Below are 20,432 nucleotides of genomic sequence, written 5' to 3'. Positions count from 1 at the left end.
CAAGGGCCGGATCTGACATAAATGTCACTTTGTTGGGCCTGGCCATCTGTGCCATAAAATGTAACACCATTTATAAAGGACATAGGCAAACCCAATTAACAATATTATTTTTTACTCAAAATACAAACAAAAGCAATTGGTTCCTAGCAGTGAAAGCAACTGATTTACTGGGGAATCCACAAAAGCCCTGATATGCAAGATTTGTTTCTTCCCCAACGGCTACCATAAAAGGGTGAGTGCCTTACATTTCCATACATATCAGTTGCTTGCGGGCCAGGTAAGAACCCTGGATGGGCTGGTTCTGGCTCCCGGGCCTTATGTTTGACATCCCTGGCTTATACCTTGAATAAAATGTTGTTGGTCTTAAAGGTGCCACTGGACTCAAATTTTGTTCTGCTGCTTCAGACCAACATGGCTACCCACTTGAAACAGCCTGAAGGGGTACAGTATAAATTTCCGAAGTGAAATACAATAAAAGGCTTAATTTTAGGTAACTTACAGCTTATGACTCCCAATATAGTCTTTTAAAGCCAACAGCATTTTTAACGTGAAAAAAAAATAGACTACCACTGTGTGAGCTGTTTCCAAGGCAGTCACAATCCCTCCACTTTATTTCCAGCCCCAGCCTTTTAAACTGAAGAACAAGCTCCACAGCATTTAATCTACATTGCAATAATGTTCTTATGGTACATTTTCAGTGCGTTTCAGACTGTGTTCCTAGGAGCGTTTGGGTTCCCCAGAAGCTTCCCAAGAGTTCCTCAATGAGATGGTTAGTAATGATAGATAAGCTTCTTTTTAAAAACATGACATCTTTCCTTGCAAACCACAGCCTTAAAGGAGGGCATGTTCTCAGTCTGTAAGAGCCAGGCTTAACAAATGCCACAGGTACCCCTCAGTCTTAGAATAAGCCCCATCCTTTTCTACAACACATAATCTGAGGTAATAATACATTTCATGAAAGGGCAAAATCATGCCCCATCTGTACATCTGAATAATGGTCACCACTGTTTGCTCTGAAATACCCCTTTAGAATTTTCCTTTGTTGTAGCTGCTGTGCCACAGCTTAGGAATCACTGATCTGTACAGACAAATTCCAGTGGGGTAACACCCCCTTTTGTCAGACACATACATTGGCTGAAGTGAGCTCTGGCTGATGAAAGCGTACACCAAAATAAATGAAAGTCTTTAAAGGGCTACCAAGAATTTGTTATGTATGACCTTGTGAGAACGTATTACAGGACTGTTTACAAATATGTATGTGCTAACCAAGTGTACTATCCTCTTCTTGCTGTTGGCAAGAAAAACAATTTAACACATTACTACATTTGTAAGGTATGATTCATATATTCTCCTTTACTATTTATGGAGTGACAGCTTGGATGGCAGAGGGCTGTTTCCTGTCTTTGGGAACCTCAGTAGAGTGGCAAAGTGGGGGTGCACGGCACTGCAAGGTACATTTCCTTTCTCTGGTGCTTTGAGTACCTTGCCCTTTATACTTGAAAGAAGGGAGAAACAGGTAGTTAGACAATGAGCTTTGCTAACTCCTCTCACCATTTATTTTTTTAAAGGAGCCAAAAAGCAACATTCCATCATGTCTTGGTATGTAAATGAAAACAGAAATGCTTTGGGAATTACCTGCCTATTGGGTCAGAACTATGTGAAGCGTCTGAATAGCTCCTTCTACTGGCACTTGCTGCAGGAACAGAAGATGTTTCTTTTGGAGGTTCAGCTAAAATATTGACAAACATTTATATGTTATTCTGAGGTAGGAGAAGGAAATCAAGTTTTTAAGACAAGGAACACACACTGATTTCCTGTTCATTTCGTTGTATTTGGTTGCATGAACAGTCAACTTGCAATAATGGACAAAGGAGTGTTCTGAATTCCAGGGCATGCTGGTGATGTGGGAATCCTACTACAGAAGGGATGTCCCTCCCATGAACACTCTCTATCCACATTGTTCTGCTCATCCAAGGTGACTTTCATATGACAAATTATTTGCGCAAATAAGTTGGAGGATAACAATGCTTGAATCTACTCCATTGCTTAATTCCTCCTGCTTTTACCCACTTTGGGGGCAACTATCTGAAAATCAAGGATTCTGTCTTGTTTTACCTTATATCTTTGTTCAAATTATAGGCAGAGCGCATAGAACTGATGCACTTATACAATGAAGTGCAAGATTGTGTCTACACATGCTGGAGTGTACCTCAATATAACATCTAACTGTTGAGTACAGGCTCAACAACATGCAGTCCCCATCACTGCCACAATTTTGACAACTAAAGGTTAGGCATTATTAGATCTATGTATGTACATGGTGCATTCATATGGGCTCTGGAGCAGATCAATATTATTTTGCTGCTCCACCACGCATTGATTCTACTAGATTTGCCTGGTATCTGAACAGTGCAACATTTTGAGAATGGTAAACTGTCTTTCCAACTTGTTATATTTGGGCTAGGAAATTGTTAAGATTGAGGGACCAGTTTAGTCCCCAGAGTCTTCCTATCTGCTGGGCCCCCTAGAACAACACCTAGTTCTAAGGGCCTGCATACTACTCATCTGAGCTACTTTTTCCCAACCTGAGACATATGCAAAGGCTCTCTAACTCATTTGTCCCGAGTGCCAACAAGAGCTTTGGCAGAGTTCTCCCCTTATGTACCTTACCATGACACAAGAAAATGGGACTGATCAGTTGAGGTGTATAATGGGAGAATTTTTCCAAAGCTGTGGTTCCCGTTCACAATGGGAAGAGAAAGGCTAAAAAGCTGCTTGCCTGGGCCCCAGTGGGTGCATGCAACTCTGGAAGACATACAGGATTCTCCTTGTGTCTCAGTGGGAATAAGCAAGACAAGCAGTCTTCATCACAGGGCTGTAGCTAGCAGTGGGGCGCATGGGGCGGTGCCCCCTGTTGAATTTGCAGCACTCCACATCTCCTGATCCCCCCTCCCCAAGAGGGGGAGGGAGCCTGGGGCAACGGGCGATTACCACGCTTGCTGCCAGGCTGAGTGAGGGGGGCAGGGCTGCAGCATGCGTCAGCAAGTAAAAGGAAGGTATTTAAAGAGACACATGTCTCTTTAAATACCCTCCTTTTACTTGCTGACTCAGGGAAGAAAGGGAAGGAGCCTAGGGCATGCCTGCGCACCTTGTGGGAGGGCAGAGCTGCTACAAGCCACTGTCACACAGGAGTTAAATTAAATTAAATTAAATTAAATTATGCCCCCGCCCAATTCTGGCTATGGGGCTGCTTCATCCGTTCAAAATATAATCCCTATTAAAAAGTAGTTATTGACCTCAGGTCTTTAAAAATCCACATTATTTTAACCCAGTCCACAGAATATACATAGTTAGGTTAACAAGAAATGCCTCAAAGATTACCTTGGGGATGAACGACTACTCGAGGCTGAACAAATGATGGCTTCACTACTTCAAACCACCAAAAGAGCTCTGCCATGAACACCAAATAATTGCTCTGTAAGAAGAGGTAGAAGCTTAAGTTAGTAGTATAACAAAATCAAAATGAAAGTTTGCCTAGAGAAAACCGAGAAAAGATCATATCTAGTTTTGACTGCATCTGCTTTGTATTAAAAGATGACTCATCATGATAGAGCAGTGTTACAAACTGGATGACAAGGTCTTTTGAAACCATGGTCCTAAAAACTATTTGTGAATAAAATAAAATTAAAAATAGCCCAAAAATAACACCTCCTGTTTCCTGTATTTATCTGCAAGGAGAGTAGTGATGCAGGTACCTTAACACAATTGTTAGAGCAGCCAGACTACCCCCCCACACACACCAGTGTTCCCTCTAAGCTGAGTTAGTGTGAGCTAGCTCACAGTTTTTTAGCCTCCGGCTCACTCATTTCTGTCTTAGGAGGGATGGCTCCAGAGCAAACTAATTCATGCAGCAGTCAAATCGTTCACTCACAACTTTAATGTCAGTAGCTCACAGAGTAGAATTTTTGCTCACAAGACTCCACAGCTTAGAGGGAACATTGCCCCCCCCCACACACACACGCAAGGCAGCCTGACAAACAGACAGGGCTAGGAAGACCTCAGTGGAGGAAGTGGAAGTGGCAGTAGCTGGTAAGCAGGAAAGGGCAACAGATCTGTGTTGAGGCAGCACTGAATACTATGGCTTTTTTAGTGGCTTGCCCAAGCTGAGCAGAAGGGAGGAACATTGTCGAGCGAACCATTCAGTGATATGTTCTTATGCACAGATCCTACAGTAGAGGTAAAGGTACATTGCTGTGGTGTCCATGCTCCAACTAAGGAAACCTTAATCAGATTGATGTAGTTGCTTTTTATGTGCCATTTTAAAACTGTAAAGATGGCTAAATTTTATATACACCTTCTAGATTCTGAGACACATTCAGGATTCTAGCCAGACTGCAAAACTGCTTTTATTTAGGCTCACTAAATAATAGATAACGAATATTCATCTGGCCACAAGATGGCAATACAAGGAAAGATTAAATCGCTGTTTTACAGGTAGTCTCCTGAAACTGAGAGGGAAAGGTATCCTGGTTCCTGAACTCTTCCAGAAAACTATTATTCATTATTACGGAGTTTTACTTCAAACTATTCCAATATTTTAAAGAGGATTTTGTCTTTAAAAAAGGGAAAGGAAAAAGCATGACAGGAAACTGTTTTGATGAACTAGCTACAGCTGTTGGAATGAGACAAGGCCTATGCCATACAACCAGTGGTGTGGGGTGAAAAGCTTTCCAGAAATTTTTCCAATAGAAAAAAATTCTGCCCCACATATGTGAATATAGTCTGTTTACAGTTGTCTGGGCTGTTGCACTGAAACGCAATCATATTAGATGGGCTAAATGTGGGATATAAAGCATGGACAAAGCTTAGTGCTTGTACATGGTGTATTTACTTCTTCTTTTTTGCTTACCATTGTTTTAATTTTGCTAACATTATTTAAATATGAATAGGAAAATTCTCTGATTCAATATTTCCCAGAAAACTTACATCCCTGCATATTATACCACGGCTCACCAAGAGGCATATCCACACAACTTTGCATGCAAACTCTCTTATTTATGTCTATAAGGTCACTTCTGCATAGGCAAGCTCCTCTGCCTCAAGCAACTAACAGCAATCGTTCCTCTCGCATAGCTGCAGAGCAATTCCAATGAAAAAGTGATTTGGGGGAACAAAAGGAGGGGGTAGGGAAAAGGAATACTTTTCTTTTGTTCTCAGGTAGCACAGGTCTTCTCCAAAAGACACCCCCTTACCTGAGCCTGCCTAGATTATTCAGATCCACACACGCAACCAGCACAACTCAGTGCAAAGCAGTTGGGGGCCAGGCCGAAATTTAGACACGGAAGAATTACAAGGGGCCATAAGGGGAGCGTATCTAGTCTGGGCCATTGGCATGATATTTTTCCAGCTCAGTCAAGAATACAGATATTTTTCGAGGTCGAACGACCAATTATGAAGATAGCTCCCTCCCCCACCCCACTGAACGGGAAAAAGGCGAGCGGGGGAGGGACGCTTCCCATGCGCATGAACTTTTGAGCGATTGAGGGGGGGAGCGGAAGAAAACGCAAAGGAAACTGCCTAGAAGTACTTACCAAAGTGAATCTAAGTGGTCAAGCACACATTCAGAGACTTTTTAAAAATTCGCGAAAGTAAACAAACGATAAACATGGCGGGGAAGAAGGACAGAGAAAAACTTTTGAAAGCGAAAGGGACTGAGAGCCCGAAACTGGAAGTTACCAGTGAGGTGGCAAAGTGTGTAGCGGACTATATGCGCCCTCTGCTGGAACATCTGAATAACTTCAAGGAACAGATGTCTATAGTGACTCAAAGCATTACTGCACAAGAAACCCAAATAAACGATTTGATACAAATAATGAAGCAAGATGCTGAGAAGGTAAAGGAAGTGGCTGTACCTATCCAGAAGGTGAAGAAAAAAGTGCAAAAGCTGGAAAGAAAACAAATCTCCATGGAAGATCAACTGTTGCAAGTTCAAATGGAAAAGGCCAACATGATCCTTCGTTTCCAGGGCATGCCAGAGAACAGAGGGGAGAATCTTAAAGAAGTGATGAGTGAATTGCTAGCCCCAGTGACAGAAATGAAGGCGGAATTGTTGCTGAACAATATGGATGTGGTCTATAGATCATATTCAGGCTATATAAAGAAAAATAATCTGCCTGGGGAAATTGTTGTAAGATTCTCGAAGAGGCATGTGAGGAATGCAATCCTGAAAGCGGTTGCTGGAACACCCCTGAAAGTGGGGGAAAATACTATCAGAACACCAAAGGATATTCCATTTGAAGTAAGACAACGGAGAAAGAAGTACAAAGAGCTTGTGTTTTTTCTTCAGACAAACTCAATTAGATATAAATGGCTATTTCCAGAAGGCGTCATTTTCAAGATTAAAGACAAAAAAGAAAAGATTGACTCTGTTCAGAAAGCTCAAGAATTTCTAAGGGCTCAGCTGGGAAGGCCAGAGGACGGGGAAAAAAAGAGGACAGCAAGTCCAGTGGTGAGCTAGATTCTGGCTCTTCCGGAGAGGACTCTCTGTCAGAGCAGGGGGCAGCAGCCCCAAAAAGTCCTTATAAGCTGCGGAAGAGAAGGGGAAAGAAGAAGTAAAGGCTGAAGGACTCTGAATTGTGCCTTTGAGGCTTTTATTTATTTATTTATTTATTTCATTCCATTTATATCCCACCCTCCCCGCACGCGGGCTCAGGGCTGCTTACAAGGCACAAAGTGCAATAAAAACAAATTTTGATATGGGATGATTGGGGGTACTGTTTCTAGACGGTTAAATTTAAGCTTTAAAGAAAAAGTGTTATAAATGTTTGACTCAGTTTATAAAAGGATCAATGATGGGAAGACCTGATGTAACTAAGCTAGTTGGAGGATCTCCTCTCTTGGGTTTTTAGTTAGTAGTGGGTTCTTTACTTTATCCCGTATATGTAGTTTCCCCTCCCTTTTCTTCTGTTGTAGTTTTTGCAGTGATAAAAAGTAATAAAAAATCCCCTCCGGGGGCTCAAAAGAAAAAAAAAAAGAATACACAGATATTTTCCAAGAAATAAAAAAAATATATAAAAACCCTTCATTCCTGTCAAAATACTGAGGGAACAGCCTTTTCATAATTACTGTGTAGGATTGTTTTGCCACTTAACACAGTAGTATTACCTTTAAAGCTAGAACAGATTTTCCTTCAAATCTGTAAAATCTAGATCACAAGATTACTCAAACTTTTCACCATATAAATACCGACTTTAAAACCATGGACACCACATGTTATACCACACACAGCTGAACAACTATACCATGGAAAGCTGCTTAGGAGCCTCAACTCTGTAAAAGGCATCATCTGCCCACAGCTGAGAAGTTTCTTGTTGCCATAGTTATCAAATGCAAGCTACAAACAGCACTGGGAAGAAAAATGCTGCCTTTTATATTCTGCACAACAATAATTAAAATGAATGGAAATACACTGAAATGCTTTCCATTCAAGAGTGCGAGAGAGATCAGTTCAGCTAAAAATACATTATGCTGAGTTCAGTATCTATGTAACATAGGCCAGGACCCAAAGAGCGGTTCTCATGTAAAGGATTTCTAATACCCCTGTGGAATGTTTTACATTTTTTCTCTTGAACCGTTGATTCCCCCTCCCCATATAGTACAATTAATTTAGTAACATTTAAAACTAAAGGAATGAACAAAGATTATTTCTTTGAGATTACACCATTATAATCTTCTCATTACAACTTCAAAAGTCATCAGTGTTAAGAAGCTCACATGTGTCTGAAAGGCAGCAAAAACGTAACTGCGGAACCAAAGGAGTAATTCTAAGTTCACATGCTAGTTCTAGATTCTTTTCCTGTAACATCCCTCTAAAAAAACAGATCTATCAATTATGAATGAGCACAAATGTACCTGATGCTGCAAAAACACATACAGCTCTAAAAGCATTCCTTCCCTATACAAAGACACCAGTATGTCTTGAGGTACACACAGCTCTTCCAAATACCTCTTGTGAAGTCATTCATTTTCAAAAAACAAGACTGGAAACTCAACTCAGTATGTGCAATTTACTTCCCCACAACCAAAATAACAGGATTCTACTACAGTTAAATTAAGAGGTTTTTAAAAAGATGATGTTTAATTGACACAGTGCTCAGTAGGGAAGCAACTGTGACTGTAGGTATTTTCTACAGATAAATCATCTTCACAATATTACACCAGTGGGTCATCTTGCCTCAATGAAGTGAAGCATGCATTACTGCACCTGACACATCTCACGTCTGTCTGACCAGCTTTCAAGAAAGTGGGTTCAGACTGGAGATCTTTTAGCATTAATATTTTATAGGAAGTTGATGTGAAGCCCACAGAGGAATTCAGGTTGAGCAGAGCCCAGGAACATGGTTTTTCCTAGAACAGTCTAAAGTAGGACGTGTGGCACAAAGAAACAGTTGGAAAATAATCCAATTTCTTCCTTTCTTTGATGATTCCCCTTGAAAGCAATTAACTCGCAACGGCTAAACTTGACCTACTTCACAGTGCATAACAGAAAACTGCAAAGAGATCAGAAAATATATTTCATAACAAAACCTAATGAAATATGTTCAATCCACGCTTAAGCAGGCCTGTGCAACTCATAACATATCAACACTAAAATAAGCTGACAACTATATATTGTGCTCTGCTGGACCTTGACAACCCTCATTTGGAAGTCCCAGGCAGGAAGGAAAAAAGGTGGTTTACCTACAACTGTGTTCGGCTTGCTGGGTCACAAGCAGACCGGCTCTGAAGTTTGTGGCCTAAAGATCTAATGCTATTTAACATCTATAATGCCTAAGGCATCTCTCCTCCCTCTCGAAAAAAGGATAAAGAAAGAAATTGTACAGTAAAATCATAAGCAGTTGATTGTTAGTGCCCTCGTCTCGTAATCTCATCCTGTAGATAGACACCGTTTGCTTTTTGGCCTGGTGGGATCTCACTCCAGCCTAGCAGGCAACTGGGATGTGTCAGACTTCTCTCATGCTCCCGCCTGCCAAAAATTTACTGTCCAATCAAACACATCTAAAAAAGTGCCTGGAGATCATTTTAATGACAACCTCCGTAGGCATCTGGATCGAGGTGATGTGGCAGTACTGTTGTTGTTAGATCTGTCAGCCGTATTTGACACGGTCGACCACCAGCTGCTGACCCACCACCTCACCGAGGCGGGGATCCAGGGGCTTGCCCTTCAATGGCTTGCCTCATTTCTCCAGGGTCGGGGACAAAGGGTGGCACTAGGGGAACAGCAGTCCCGAAGACACCTGCTTGAATGCAGTGTGCCTCAGGGGGCGGTGGTCTTCCCGATGTTGTTTAACATCTATATGCACCCCCTTGCCCAGATCGCCTGGAGGTATGGGCTAGGGTGTCATCAATATGCAGATGACACCCAGCTCTATCTGATGTTGGGTGGCCGGTCGGACTCCAGCCCAGAAGATCTGAACCGGGCATTGCAAGCCGTGGCTGGTTGGCTTAGGCTGAGCTGGCTGAAACTAAACCCAGTGAAGATGGAGGTCCTGTGCCTAAGTCGGGGTGGTCTGGGGACGGGGATTCCTCTCTCGACCTTTGGTGCCAGCATCGGAGGTTGGGAGTGCTCCTGGATTCCTCCTTAACTGTGGAGGCCCAAGTGGCAGCCACTGCCAGCTCGGCCTTTTACCACCTTCGGCTGATTTGGCAGTTGGTTCCCTTCCTCGACCGTGACGACCTGGCTACAGTGATCCATGTGACGGTCACCTCGAGATTAGACTACTGTAACACTCTCTACATAGGGCTGCCTGTGTCGCAAATTCGGAAGCTTCAGTTAGTGCAGAATGCTGTGGCCAGGCTCCTGATGGGTGTCCCTAGATGGGAGCACATCCGACTTGCGCTGAAAGCGCTGCACTGGCTGCCAATAGCATTCAGAATTTGCTCCAAGGTGCTGGTATTTGCTGGTACATACTCCAGAGAGCACTATGGTTGGGGGCGCAACACCGATTAGTGATCCCAGGCTCCAGGGAGGCCAGGCTTGCGGCAACCAGGGCCTTTTCAGTGGTGGCTCCTACCTGGTGAAAGAGCTCCCGGAGGAGATCAGGGCCCTGCAGGACCTCTCACAGTTCCGCAGGGCCTGCAAGATGGAGCTCTTCCGCCAGGCTTTCAATTAGGAGCCGCCACTACCACCACCAACAACTATTTTGTGGTAACAACGGGGTAATGGGATGGCCCATTATAAAGATCAAGCCACAGTATCGCGATGGATCGGTACCGCTGAATCGGGTGTTTGGGTAACACCTACAGGTCACCATATTGATTTGATCGAAGGATCAACATCACTGAGCACTTTATTTTGTTAAATATGGTTGTTTTTTATTCTGTTCTTAATGTTTTATATTTGGCACATGGTGCCCTTGATTGTGAGCCGCCCTGAGCCCATCCGTGGGCAGGGTGGGATAGAAATGTAATAATAAATAAATAAATAAATTTTCAATATTCTTTCAAGTAAACTTTTAGCTCCCCTTTGCATCTGAGTGAATGAGAGGGTGAATAGGAGGCTCAACTGTGTTGGTATAACTTGGTATACCATCTTGGTATAACTATCAAAACCCCGACTATAGTGGGAAAACTAGTCCTGGGTGCTGATCTGGGCTTCAATCAAGGGCATTGTGTTTCCCATACCGAGAGACACCAAGTTCCAGAACCTTGGCTCATTTTTGTCTCGGGCTGCAAGGTCAAGCTCCCTCCACAGGGATCTGGAGAAGTCCTGCTTCTTTTGTTTCAGCAACACCTTGTATGCTGATCTCATTAATATTAGCTGGTCAGTAGGTGGTCCCCCTCTTAAGAAACGGGCCTGCTGGAGAAATCTAGTTAACCTGTTTCTGGATTGTCTGCTCTGCTGGTCAAACCATTCCACTGAGGATGTGCAGGGGGGTTGAGGTTTCTTCCATATAAGAAGGGGTCTTAATAGCTTTGATATCTCTTCGTAGCATTTAATCTGGTTAGGATCATTATTCAGTATTTGTTGCCGCAAAGACCAGAGGGCATCACTTGCCATAAGCTCCTCAATATTTTGGCTTAGCTGTAGGGATCATCTAATTCTGCTTTCTCCAAAGTGAATGCCATCAGTTGTATTCTTTGGGTTGTGGGTCAAAGATTTTCCTATGAGATTTAAAGTTAGACTTAATGGACTATGCTCGCTTTCAGGCCTATCGTCAACATTGAAGTGAAGAACATGGGGTAGGAGGGAGGATGAAACAAGAATATAATCAATTGTACTAGGACCTCAAGAGGAGATGTACGTATATGTCCCATGCGAAGAGTCAAAGCCAGTACCATGCAAGTTGTGGAGCTGATGAAGAAGAAGAAGAGAGATTGGATTTATACCCCACTCTTCACTACCCAAAGGAGTCTCAGAGCGGCTTACAAACTCCTTTCCCTTCGCCTCCCCACAACAGACACCCTGTGAGGTAGGTGGGGCTGAGAGAGCTCTGACAGAAACTGCTCTTTTTCAAGAACAGCTCTTATCAGAACTACGGCTTGCCCAAGGCCATCCAGCCAGGTGCAAGTGGAGGAGTGGGGAATCAAACCCGGTTCTCCCAGATTAGAGTCCTCGCACTTAACCACTATACCAAACAGAGGACAATTCTAAAAGTTTTGTTCCTACGTAGTTGATGGTTAAGTCCTTGGACCTTCTATCTAAAAAACTTACTTGTGAAGTGGCCTGGTGGAAAGATTCATCATGGAGGTCACACTGGATGTAATCCATGGGCCACTTCGAACCGACTTTAAAAGAAGGGAGCAAATATACATCCAGGATGCTGCCCAAGATAGGAGAGTCATCCAAGAAAATAAATCCTCACCCTGGTACAAATTGATCAAATCAGATCATCAAAGGGCCCAATACTTAACAAAGATCTCATTCAGCAAACTATGTTCTGCACTAACTTCAATCCGCTTCCAATCAATGCAATTAGCAATGCTTGAAGACCGTTATACCAACACACCTGTTGCCCTGCGTCTCTGACCGTGTGGAGATCCAGTGCCAGAAGATCTGTGCCATTACCTGTTATTCTGTCCACTCTACTAATTCCCTAGGAAGACATTTCTAGACCCAATCTTGGCCTCCTTAGGTACTAGAACAGAAACTGAAAAAATTCTAGTTCTACTAGCAGATGTAGAGGCTGAGATTTCGCATAAGGTGGCCCTCTTTGCCCTCGCTGCAGAGAAAATTTGGAAGGAAATAGTAGCAATACCACAGTTTGATTACCAACGGAAGTCTGGATGGGAGAGATAGAATTATTATAATGTTTTATTGTGTCCTAACTAGGGTTGCCAAATCTGCAAAACGTACCAGCAGGGGAGCGTCCAGCCGGTCCGGGAGCCTTTTGCGGATGCGCGCGTGCGCCGCCAGAGCATCACCGGAAGTGACGTCACGCGCTGGGCGGGGCCACGCCATTTGAGGGGAAAACTCTTTGTTTTCCCCTCAAATGGCGTGGCCCCGCCCCCAGTCACAAATTCTCAGCCTAACCTACCTCACCAGGTTGTTGTTTATTTATTTATTTTAGACTTATACCCTGCCTCTCCACTGGGTCACAGGGATCCAGGTGGCTCACAACATTCAATAAAGCAATCTATAAATAGAGATAAAAACATACCGTACCTAAAAAACATTAAATTACAATCCATAAAACAGTATCCTAGCACAGGCATCAAAATAAAACATTATCACTTGGTACCCAACAGCCAACATCCCAGACTGCTGTCAAGAACAGGCAGCACTGCTAATGGGTGGTAGAAAACTGTCCTCAACTGTCCTCAATGGAAAGCCTGGCAGAACAGTTCTATCTTACAGGCCATACAGAATCTCGAAAGATCCTGCAGGGCCTGGATGACATCTGGCAGAGAGTTCCACCAGGCAGAGGCCAATATCGAACAAGCTTTTGCCCTCACTGAGGACAGTCAAGCCACCTGTGGGCCGGACACCACCAGCAGACCAAGTGACAAAGAACGAAACGTTTTGGGGGAGACATATAGGGACAGATGGTCCTATAGATATGAAGGTCCTAGACCATTTAAGGATTTAAAGGTAAGAACCAGCACCTTTGATTTGACTCGGAAACCAACAGGCAACCAGTGCAGCTGTTTAAGTGCAGGTTGAATATGGGATGGCCATGATGTATTGGTCATCAACCTAGCAGCCACATTCTGTATAACCTGAAGTTTTCAAAGCAGCCTCAAGGGCAGCCCTGTGTAGAATGTGTTGCAACAGTCCAACCTGGAGGGAAACTGAGGCATGTACCACCGTGGCCAGGTCTCACTGAGACAGATAGGGGGACATCTGACGAGCCTGGTGGAGATAGAGAAAGGACAATCTCACCACGGAAGACACCTGCTTCTCCAGGGTGACAGAGGCATCCAGCCAACCCTCCAGGCTCTTCACAGAATCCACCAGGATAAAATAGAAAAGAATGATGAAAATGCTTTGGGTCCCAATTGTGGAGAAAGGCAGGGAACAAATGGAGTAAATAAGTAGTAAATATAGCTGAAGCTGAAGTAGTAATTATAGCAGAAGCTGGAGGAGAGATAAAAGGTAGGTAAGTTAGTGGGTGGAAAGGTGAGTAGGAAGCAGGGAAAGGGGAGGATATGGGGGCTGCCAGGAGGACAGAAAAAGGAAGCACTGTGGGAAGCAATTACAAGAGAAAGTAAGGTGCCTCTCCACAAGTCCTTGCAGGTTTTCCACCATGCAGCTAGGCACAGCCTAGGGGAGCCAAGTCCCACCTGGCCACCAGTGGGGGAAGTGGGCTAGGGTTGCCAGATCCAAGTTGGGAAACTCCTGGAAATTTGGGGATGGACAGTGGGGCACAATGCCACAAAGTTCCCCCTCCAAAGCATCGATTTTTTCCAGGGGAACTGATCTCTATAGTCTGGAAATGAGCTGTAATTCCAGGGGATCCCTAGCCCAGCCTGGCAGCCAATGATACACAATGCAGCCACAGTTTTCCCCATGTACAGGCTTCCAGGGACAGAAGAAGGGAAAGCTGAAGACTGGGGAGGGGGGGGGGAGAGATAGGTAAAGACAGGTTGGTGGGTGGGAAGGAAGCAAGAAAAGGTGAGCAGCTTTGATGGATTTTCGGGACTAGAAAGAGGAAATAATGGGGAAAGGGAAATAAGATGCTCCCTGCAATCCTCATGACTCTGCTGCTTGTCTATATCCTAACATCCATGCCAGAAGCTGCGTAAAATAATCACCAGTCTGCTGTTTCATATTCACTCATATCTGTTCAATTTTGTTATTGTGTATGTGTACAATTTAAGGAACTAGCAAGAATCTGAACCAATAAAGCTAAAGCTTATTTTCTGCAGGTTGAAATGATCATTATTGTTTTATTACTGAAAGATTTATGAAATTCTGATTCTAGAAAACAGTGGCAAAGTGTCAGCTGGCCCAGAGAGACTGGGAGTTCTCTAAATCAACAGATTTAGCTAAAGGTTAAGTACTGTTATGACTCAAAGGCAAAAGATTTTTAAAATAGCCTTTAAAGAAACATTTGTCATGAGAAGTAATGATAAAAAGCAGAATTTCCTCAAAATTAAACATCCACTACCCTTACAACATTCTAAATCTTCTCTCAGAATTCAATATTTAAATATTAAGGAAAGGTCAAACATACTTGAAGACCTTCATAAACAAACCAAAAATAAACACAGACTTTCCCAAAATACAACAAATTAAGTTCAATTACTCCCTTCAAAGGAAGAGGACTCGCTTGCACAGAAGAATTGTTGGAGCTAACCTTTTCATTCAAAATATTCCTTGAAGAACTCACTGCAACTTTACTGTGTAAATGTCTGCATAATCTTAATGTTATAGACTATTTTTAAGCAGCAGACCTCAATGCAAATTTGTCAGTCCTTCCTGTTGGACTTCAGTCTTTCCTGCTGGAGCACTAGTTTAGATTAAATTGCATAAGAAGGTCTGAGGGTCAGAAGACGAAACAGCAAACCTGTAACACTTCTGTCTGTGGCCCAGTGAATCATTTGTGCATGCACAAGGACATGTGCATAGCAGAGCTTTGAACGTTCTCTTCTGAACAGAATCAACCGTGCTCACTATGACAAAATACAAATGGGCAACTTAGGGAAACTCAGCAGGACATCTGTGATGCAGAGTTTGGGGTAGAGGAGAGCAGGAGTAATTTTTAAAGAAAAGTATCCTATGACATACACATCTGCACTACTCTTTGGATTATAGTGATCATGAGCAGAAAAAACATAGTGTTTGGCCTCTAATTGCACAAGAAATATTGCAACAGAAGGAACATAGAAGTGTTAAGGTGACCCAGTTATCTAGAAATCTGGTTACATCCTACATCAAGTGGATATGATCACTGTGAAAATTATACTCTCTTGAAGATTGGTTTTTCCACCCCACCACACAACTATTTTTTTTTAAAGAAAAAGGCACTTCCTAATCATGTTTCTCTCAAAGAGCACATTACTGGACCAATAAAAGGATAACTAAAGCTACAGAAAGATTTCTTATACTATCAGATCTTAATACAGAGTTAGACAGAACAATCTACTGCATTCCTATCTGCTGTGGATATGCCAGGAACTAAACGTATGCATATCCATTTATCCATGTGCTTTAACAACCAGTGATGGCTCATCTTAATGCTCCATTGTCTGAAAAAAGGGCTACACAGCAACACAGGTACTCATGCTGTCTTCAGAACACAATCTGCAGATCAGAAATTAGCTTCAGGAACACACACACACTCCTTTCTCATCAACAGTGAACTACCCATCTCTCCTTTTTGTGTGTGTTAACCATAGTTAACTGCATCAACACTAATCACAGCTAACATTAAACAACATTCACCTCTTGAGCAAGATTTACAACCCTATTTCAAACACGGTTCAGTGTTGTTGCGGTAGGCCACCACATACCCTTAATCAAACATTTCCTGAGGTTCCACCCCTCACACCAACCATTATATGAAAACAGATCACATGACTTGCAGCCTGTGTTCAGAGTAGGGATGCCAGCCTCCAGGTGGGACCTGGGGGGAATTCCAGCTCCTCTCCAGACTACAGAGAATGGTTCCCCTAGAGAAAATTGATGTTTTTGAGGGTAGACTCTATGGCATTGTACCCCAGAGGGGTCCCTTGTCCTTTCCAAATGCCATCTCCAAATCTCCAGGAGATTCCCAACCAGGATCTGGCAACCCCACTTCAGAGGCATCTCAATTTTATCTCTCCTAGCCCATTCCCCTCTCCTGGGCTCTGGCCCCTGTTAGCACTAACTGTGTTTTACACTGGCAAACAGTAAAGAGAAGAGAGTGGAGCTTATGCTGGAAAGGGGAGAAGGAGGGACTGCACATTTCCAAGGCTGACTTCCTCTTGCAAACCATGACTTCCATGAAGCCAAACTTACATTTGCATTATACCTCAGAGAAAATAAAATAAAATCTTGCTTTAAAATAATTCCTTTGAATTTGTCAATGTGCTACTCGTAATTAAAAGTCAAATGCCATGCTAAGTTCTATTTTCTCCATCACTTCCATTCACCCCTCAAACCTTTACAAGAAAGGCAGGCTAGAAGATGAAGTAATACATAAATGAATGAAAGAGGGACAACCTTTGAGGCCAAGAAGAATGCTTTAAAAAGACAACAGATTCCAGGACACAGGCAAGCTCCTATATGTTACCAGGAGTCCAAAACCTGTAAAAAACGATCAGCTGCCATTTACCTCAGCTTTTAAATTGAACTGTCTAAGATTGACACACACTGGCTTTTAGGCCAGTTCAGTGTTGATAAAAGGGTTAATATTAAATGGGAAACCATCTGTTAAGTATAACCATATCATGACACAGCAAGGGCACAGTTTGATATTCTAAAACCTAAAAGATTTTCTATAAAAGGCAAATCAGAAATTGACACGGCATTTTAAAATAGGAGAAAGCAGAAAACACATAAAAATGGCAAAAAGGTTAAAAAGCAGAAGATGCATCTCCAAGCAGGGCTCAAAGCTTTCTCAACTTGTAGCAGGAATAGGAATTCAGCTATGTTGGCTGCTTCCCCAGACACTTTCAAGCTTTTCCACTGTAACAAACAGCTGTTGCACCATTCATAGCAACCAGCTTACTCCCTTCTCACTATCAGGAGAGTCAAATTTAAACACCTGAGTTGGATTCAAATGTTAAAGTTTGGATTGGTTGCTAATGGTACACTGGAAGGAAATTGTACAGCAAACATATGTGAATACGCAAGCATCATCTTGATGAGCAGAGATTAGGACCCAATCTTACCTTGCAAAATTTAACTCATACGCTATTAATTAGACTATGGAAAGATTAACCATGTTAGATCTCTGAGAATTTAACATTCATTTCATTTTAATTGTTTTTATTAATTATGTAATAATTATTATTTATAATTGCTTTATTTATTTAATTTTTATTATTTTTGTTTATTATGTAATTGTCATTTAATTTTGTTTTATATACACAACAATACAAACACACACTACTATAATTTTATATATCACAGTGAGCTGAGCCATAACATTCATGTAGTGGCAGACATGTTTCAGACACAGAAGAGAGGAAAATATAATGGAAGAAAATATAAAATGAATGAAAGATTTCCTATAGCTACTGGTCTTGACACCTCTCCTCATGTACACATCAATGTATTCAACTGTTCTAGAAGTCCATATCGGCAGCATTAAAATAACCATTTGTTGGAATGCTCACATAAGGTTCTTGGAAATTAGTGGTCATCCTGCCATAACAGAGTTGTTCATCTCTGGAAGGATGATCATCTAAGGAAGATGCTCTGCTCACCTGTGGCAAGTATTCATCCTGAAATGATTTCACCTCAAATCAGGATTTGGTTTGTAGGCCAGAGCACAAAAAGTCTTGATTTCTACATGTTAACCGCAATTTCTTTATCTATTGCAAATTAGAAACATATACAGATTTTTACCATAAAAATATCAAATTAAAATATAAATGTAGGGAGAAGTATTTTAAATTAGGACTCCAATATGAACATCAGAAGGAAGTGATACTTCAATGCAGCTGGAGCTGGAATTTTATATGCCTATTATAATTTCATGATTCAGCTGTCTGATTCAGTATCCTTTTTCAAATGAATTGTATAAAAGGTAGGCCCCCCAAAGCAGCTAGAGACAGCACTGCTGAAGCAATTACAAGCAGAAGGAAAATTACTGTCTCCTTCAAAGTCCTTCAAATGTTTTGCCCATAGAGACACAGAGTTTATACATATGGAGGGTTGGAACCAGAGTAATTTTTCCACAAACCAAAGGTACTTCCATCAGCAGAACAGAACTCAGTTCCACTGCAGCCCACCGATTCCCCCAAAATGCTGCTGGGGGAACAGGAACAGCACGAGGGGCATATAAAAGATTCGGTAGGAAAGGAACAACAGAAATTGCTTCCCTTCTTTCCATTAGTGAATAATTTAGTAGGGACATGACCATTTTGAAGTAGTGTCTAAAAAATACAGGAGCAATGCAATATCCCAGTCTCTTGGTTTCTTGGTATTCCAGAGTAGGGTCTCCAACTTGCTAGAATGCGACCACTATACTAAAATTCAATATATTCAAGCAACTGTGCTACTTGTCACTGAGAATGCTTCCGAGTGCTGGTACTGACCTACACAGCTTTTCACAGTTGGCTGCATATACACTTCAAAGAACACATTTTAAAGATTACTGTTACTGCCATAACTTCCAGTATATTTTTATTTAAGCATTTGCAGCACGTTATCATGATGGAAGTTTTCTTTGATTTTTTGAAAACGACCTTGAGACAAAACTTTAAAATAAACACTGTGTAAATAAGATAACTGAATAAATAAAAGCAATATACTAAGTCAGACCCCGGCCCATCAGCCCAGTACTGCCTAGTACCAGCTAGCAGCAACTTTTTTAGAACTCAGGCAGTGGTTTCTTTCCACTCTCCTACGCAGGAGCCATCAACAGGTGATACGAGGAACTGAACCTACAGCTTTCTGCATACAACACATACCCTCTCTCACTGCCATGTAGGGTTGCCAAGTGATTCTTCGCCGGGAGTGGGGGGCTCCCGGCCGGTGTCGGGTGTGCATGCGCGCGTCACCCGGAAGTGACGTAGGCACGCTGGGGGCGGGGCCACAGCCATACAAGGGAAAACCATAGGGTTTTCCCTTGTATGGCTGTGGCCCCGCCCCCAGCGTGCCTGCGTCACTTCCAGGTGATGCGCACGCCGGGGCGGAGTCCCCCCCAGGGCCCGATTCGGCGGCGGGGGGAATCGGGCCTCCGAAGCGGAGGTTTACCCGCCACCCGCCCCCACTTGGCAGCCCTACTGCCATGCCAAATTTTCTAAGGTACAAACTCCTGGCATCTTTTGGCCAGGACTGCAATTTATTTCTATTTATTAAAGTATTTATACTCCACCTTCCCTTTGTGGCTCATGGCAGCTTACAATTACAATTAAATTAAATTAAACAACAAAATTAAATTAAAAATGAAAACATACAAAATACAATAAAACCCCATTTGACCCACTCCCCAAGAACATGCTTTAAGCTTAAAACCCAAGTGCTTCCTAAAAACTTCTGAAGACCGTGCTTCCCTCACCTTCTCAAGGAGCCCTTTCCACAAAGTGGGAGCCACTACAGAAAAGGAATGCTGTTTAACAGATGCCAAACAGTCCACCTTTAGTGTAAAAACAACCAGAAGTTGGCAACCAGAAACTAAGCAATTCACCTTTAGAGGGGGAACAACTAGAAGGTGGCCACCAGAAGACCGTATTTATCATGCAGAGACATATATGAAGAGACTGTTCATCTCACAGGTACAGAACTAGTTGAAGTGTGTAGGACAATGATATGGGATTCAATGGAGAAGATCTGATATTTTGATTTTATATACCAGTCATTCCCAAACTATGTGCTGAGGCATATGTGTGTGACAACAGAAAGAATTAATACCATGCCATAAGATATTTATTTATTTATTGTCAGATTTATACCCCGCCGTCCCCGCAAAGCAGGCTCATGGCGGCCTGGAAACAAATAAGTGAAAAAGAATCAATTAGATTAGGCTACGGAGCAAATCTCCCTATTTTTGACAGCAAGTATCTCTCAGGGCAAATCTCCAGGCAATTTTTTTCAGATATACTTCCCACTGAAATAAAAAAAGGACATTTCCAAGCAAACATGGAGAGATCAAGATGCAAATCCCAGTCCTTTTAGAATGATCCAGCTTACAACGTGTACAGAAAGGTTGAAGGGCTTAAACTTAAATACATTAATGAATGTATTGTTACTTAAAACTGGCTGTATACTTTACTCTCACACATTATCCTTTTTTGGGCCCTCCTGTGAAGACTGCACCCAATTTTTAATTAAGAAATTT

At 42.4% G+C, this 20,432-nt stretch overlaps 1 protein-coding gene across 1 annotated transcript in view; it reads right to left on the bottom strand.

Annotated features, from left to right (window-relative positions):
• Window positions 1-20,432, bottom strand: part of CAMSAP2 (calmodulin regulated spectrin associated protein family member 2) — a 110,166-nt gene that overhangs the window by 12,888 nt on the left and 76,846 nt on the right. Inside the window, exons 7-8 of the mRNA XM_015422284.1 lie at window positions 3,382-3,475; window positions 1,636-1,729 (exon numbers count right to left, since the gene is read on the bottom strand). Of these exons, the coding sequence (XP_015277770.1) occupies window positions 1,636-1,729; window positions 3,382-3,475 (188 nt within the window). The remainder of the gene's footprint in view (window positions 1-1,635; window positions 1,730-3,381; window positions 3,476-20,432) is intronic.

This window comes from Gekko japonicus, unplaced genomic scaffold, assembly GCF_001447785.1.
Source record: "Gekko japonicus isolate JY-2015 unplaced genomic scaffold, Gekko_japonicus_V1.1 scaffold584, whole genome shotgun sequence".
NCBI classification, from domain to species: domain Eukaryota; kingdom Metazoa; phylum Chordata; class Lepidosauria; order Squamata; family Gekkonidae; genus Gekko; species Gekko japonicus.
This window is presented reverse-complemented; position numbering and strand designations above follow the sequence as displayed.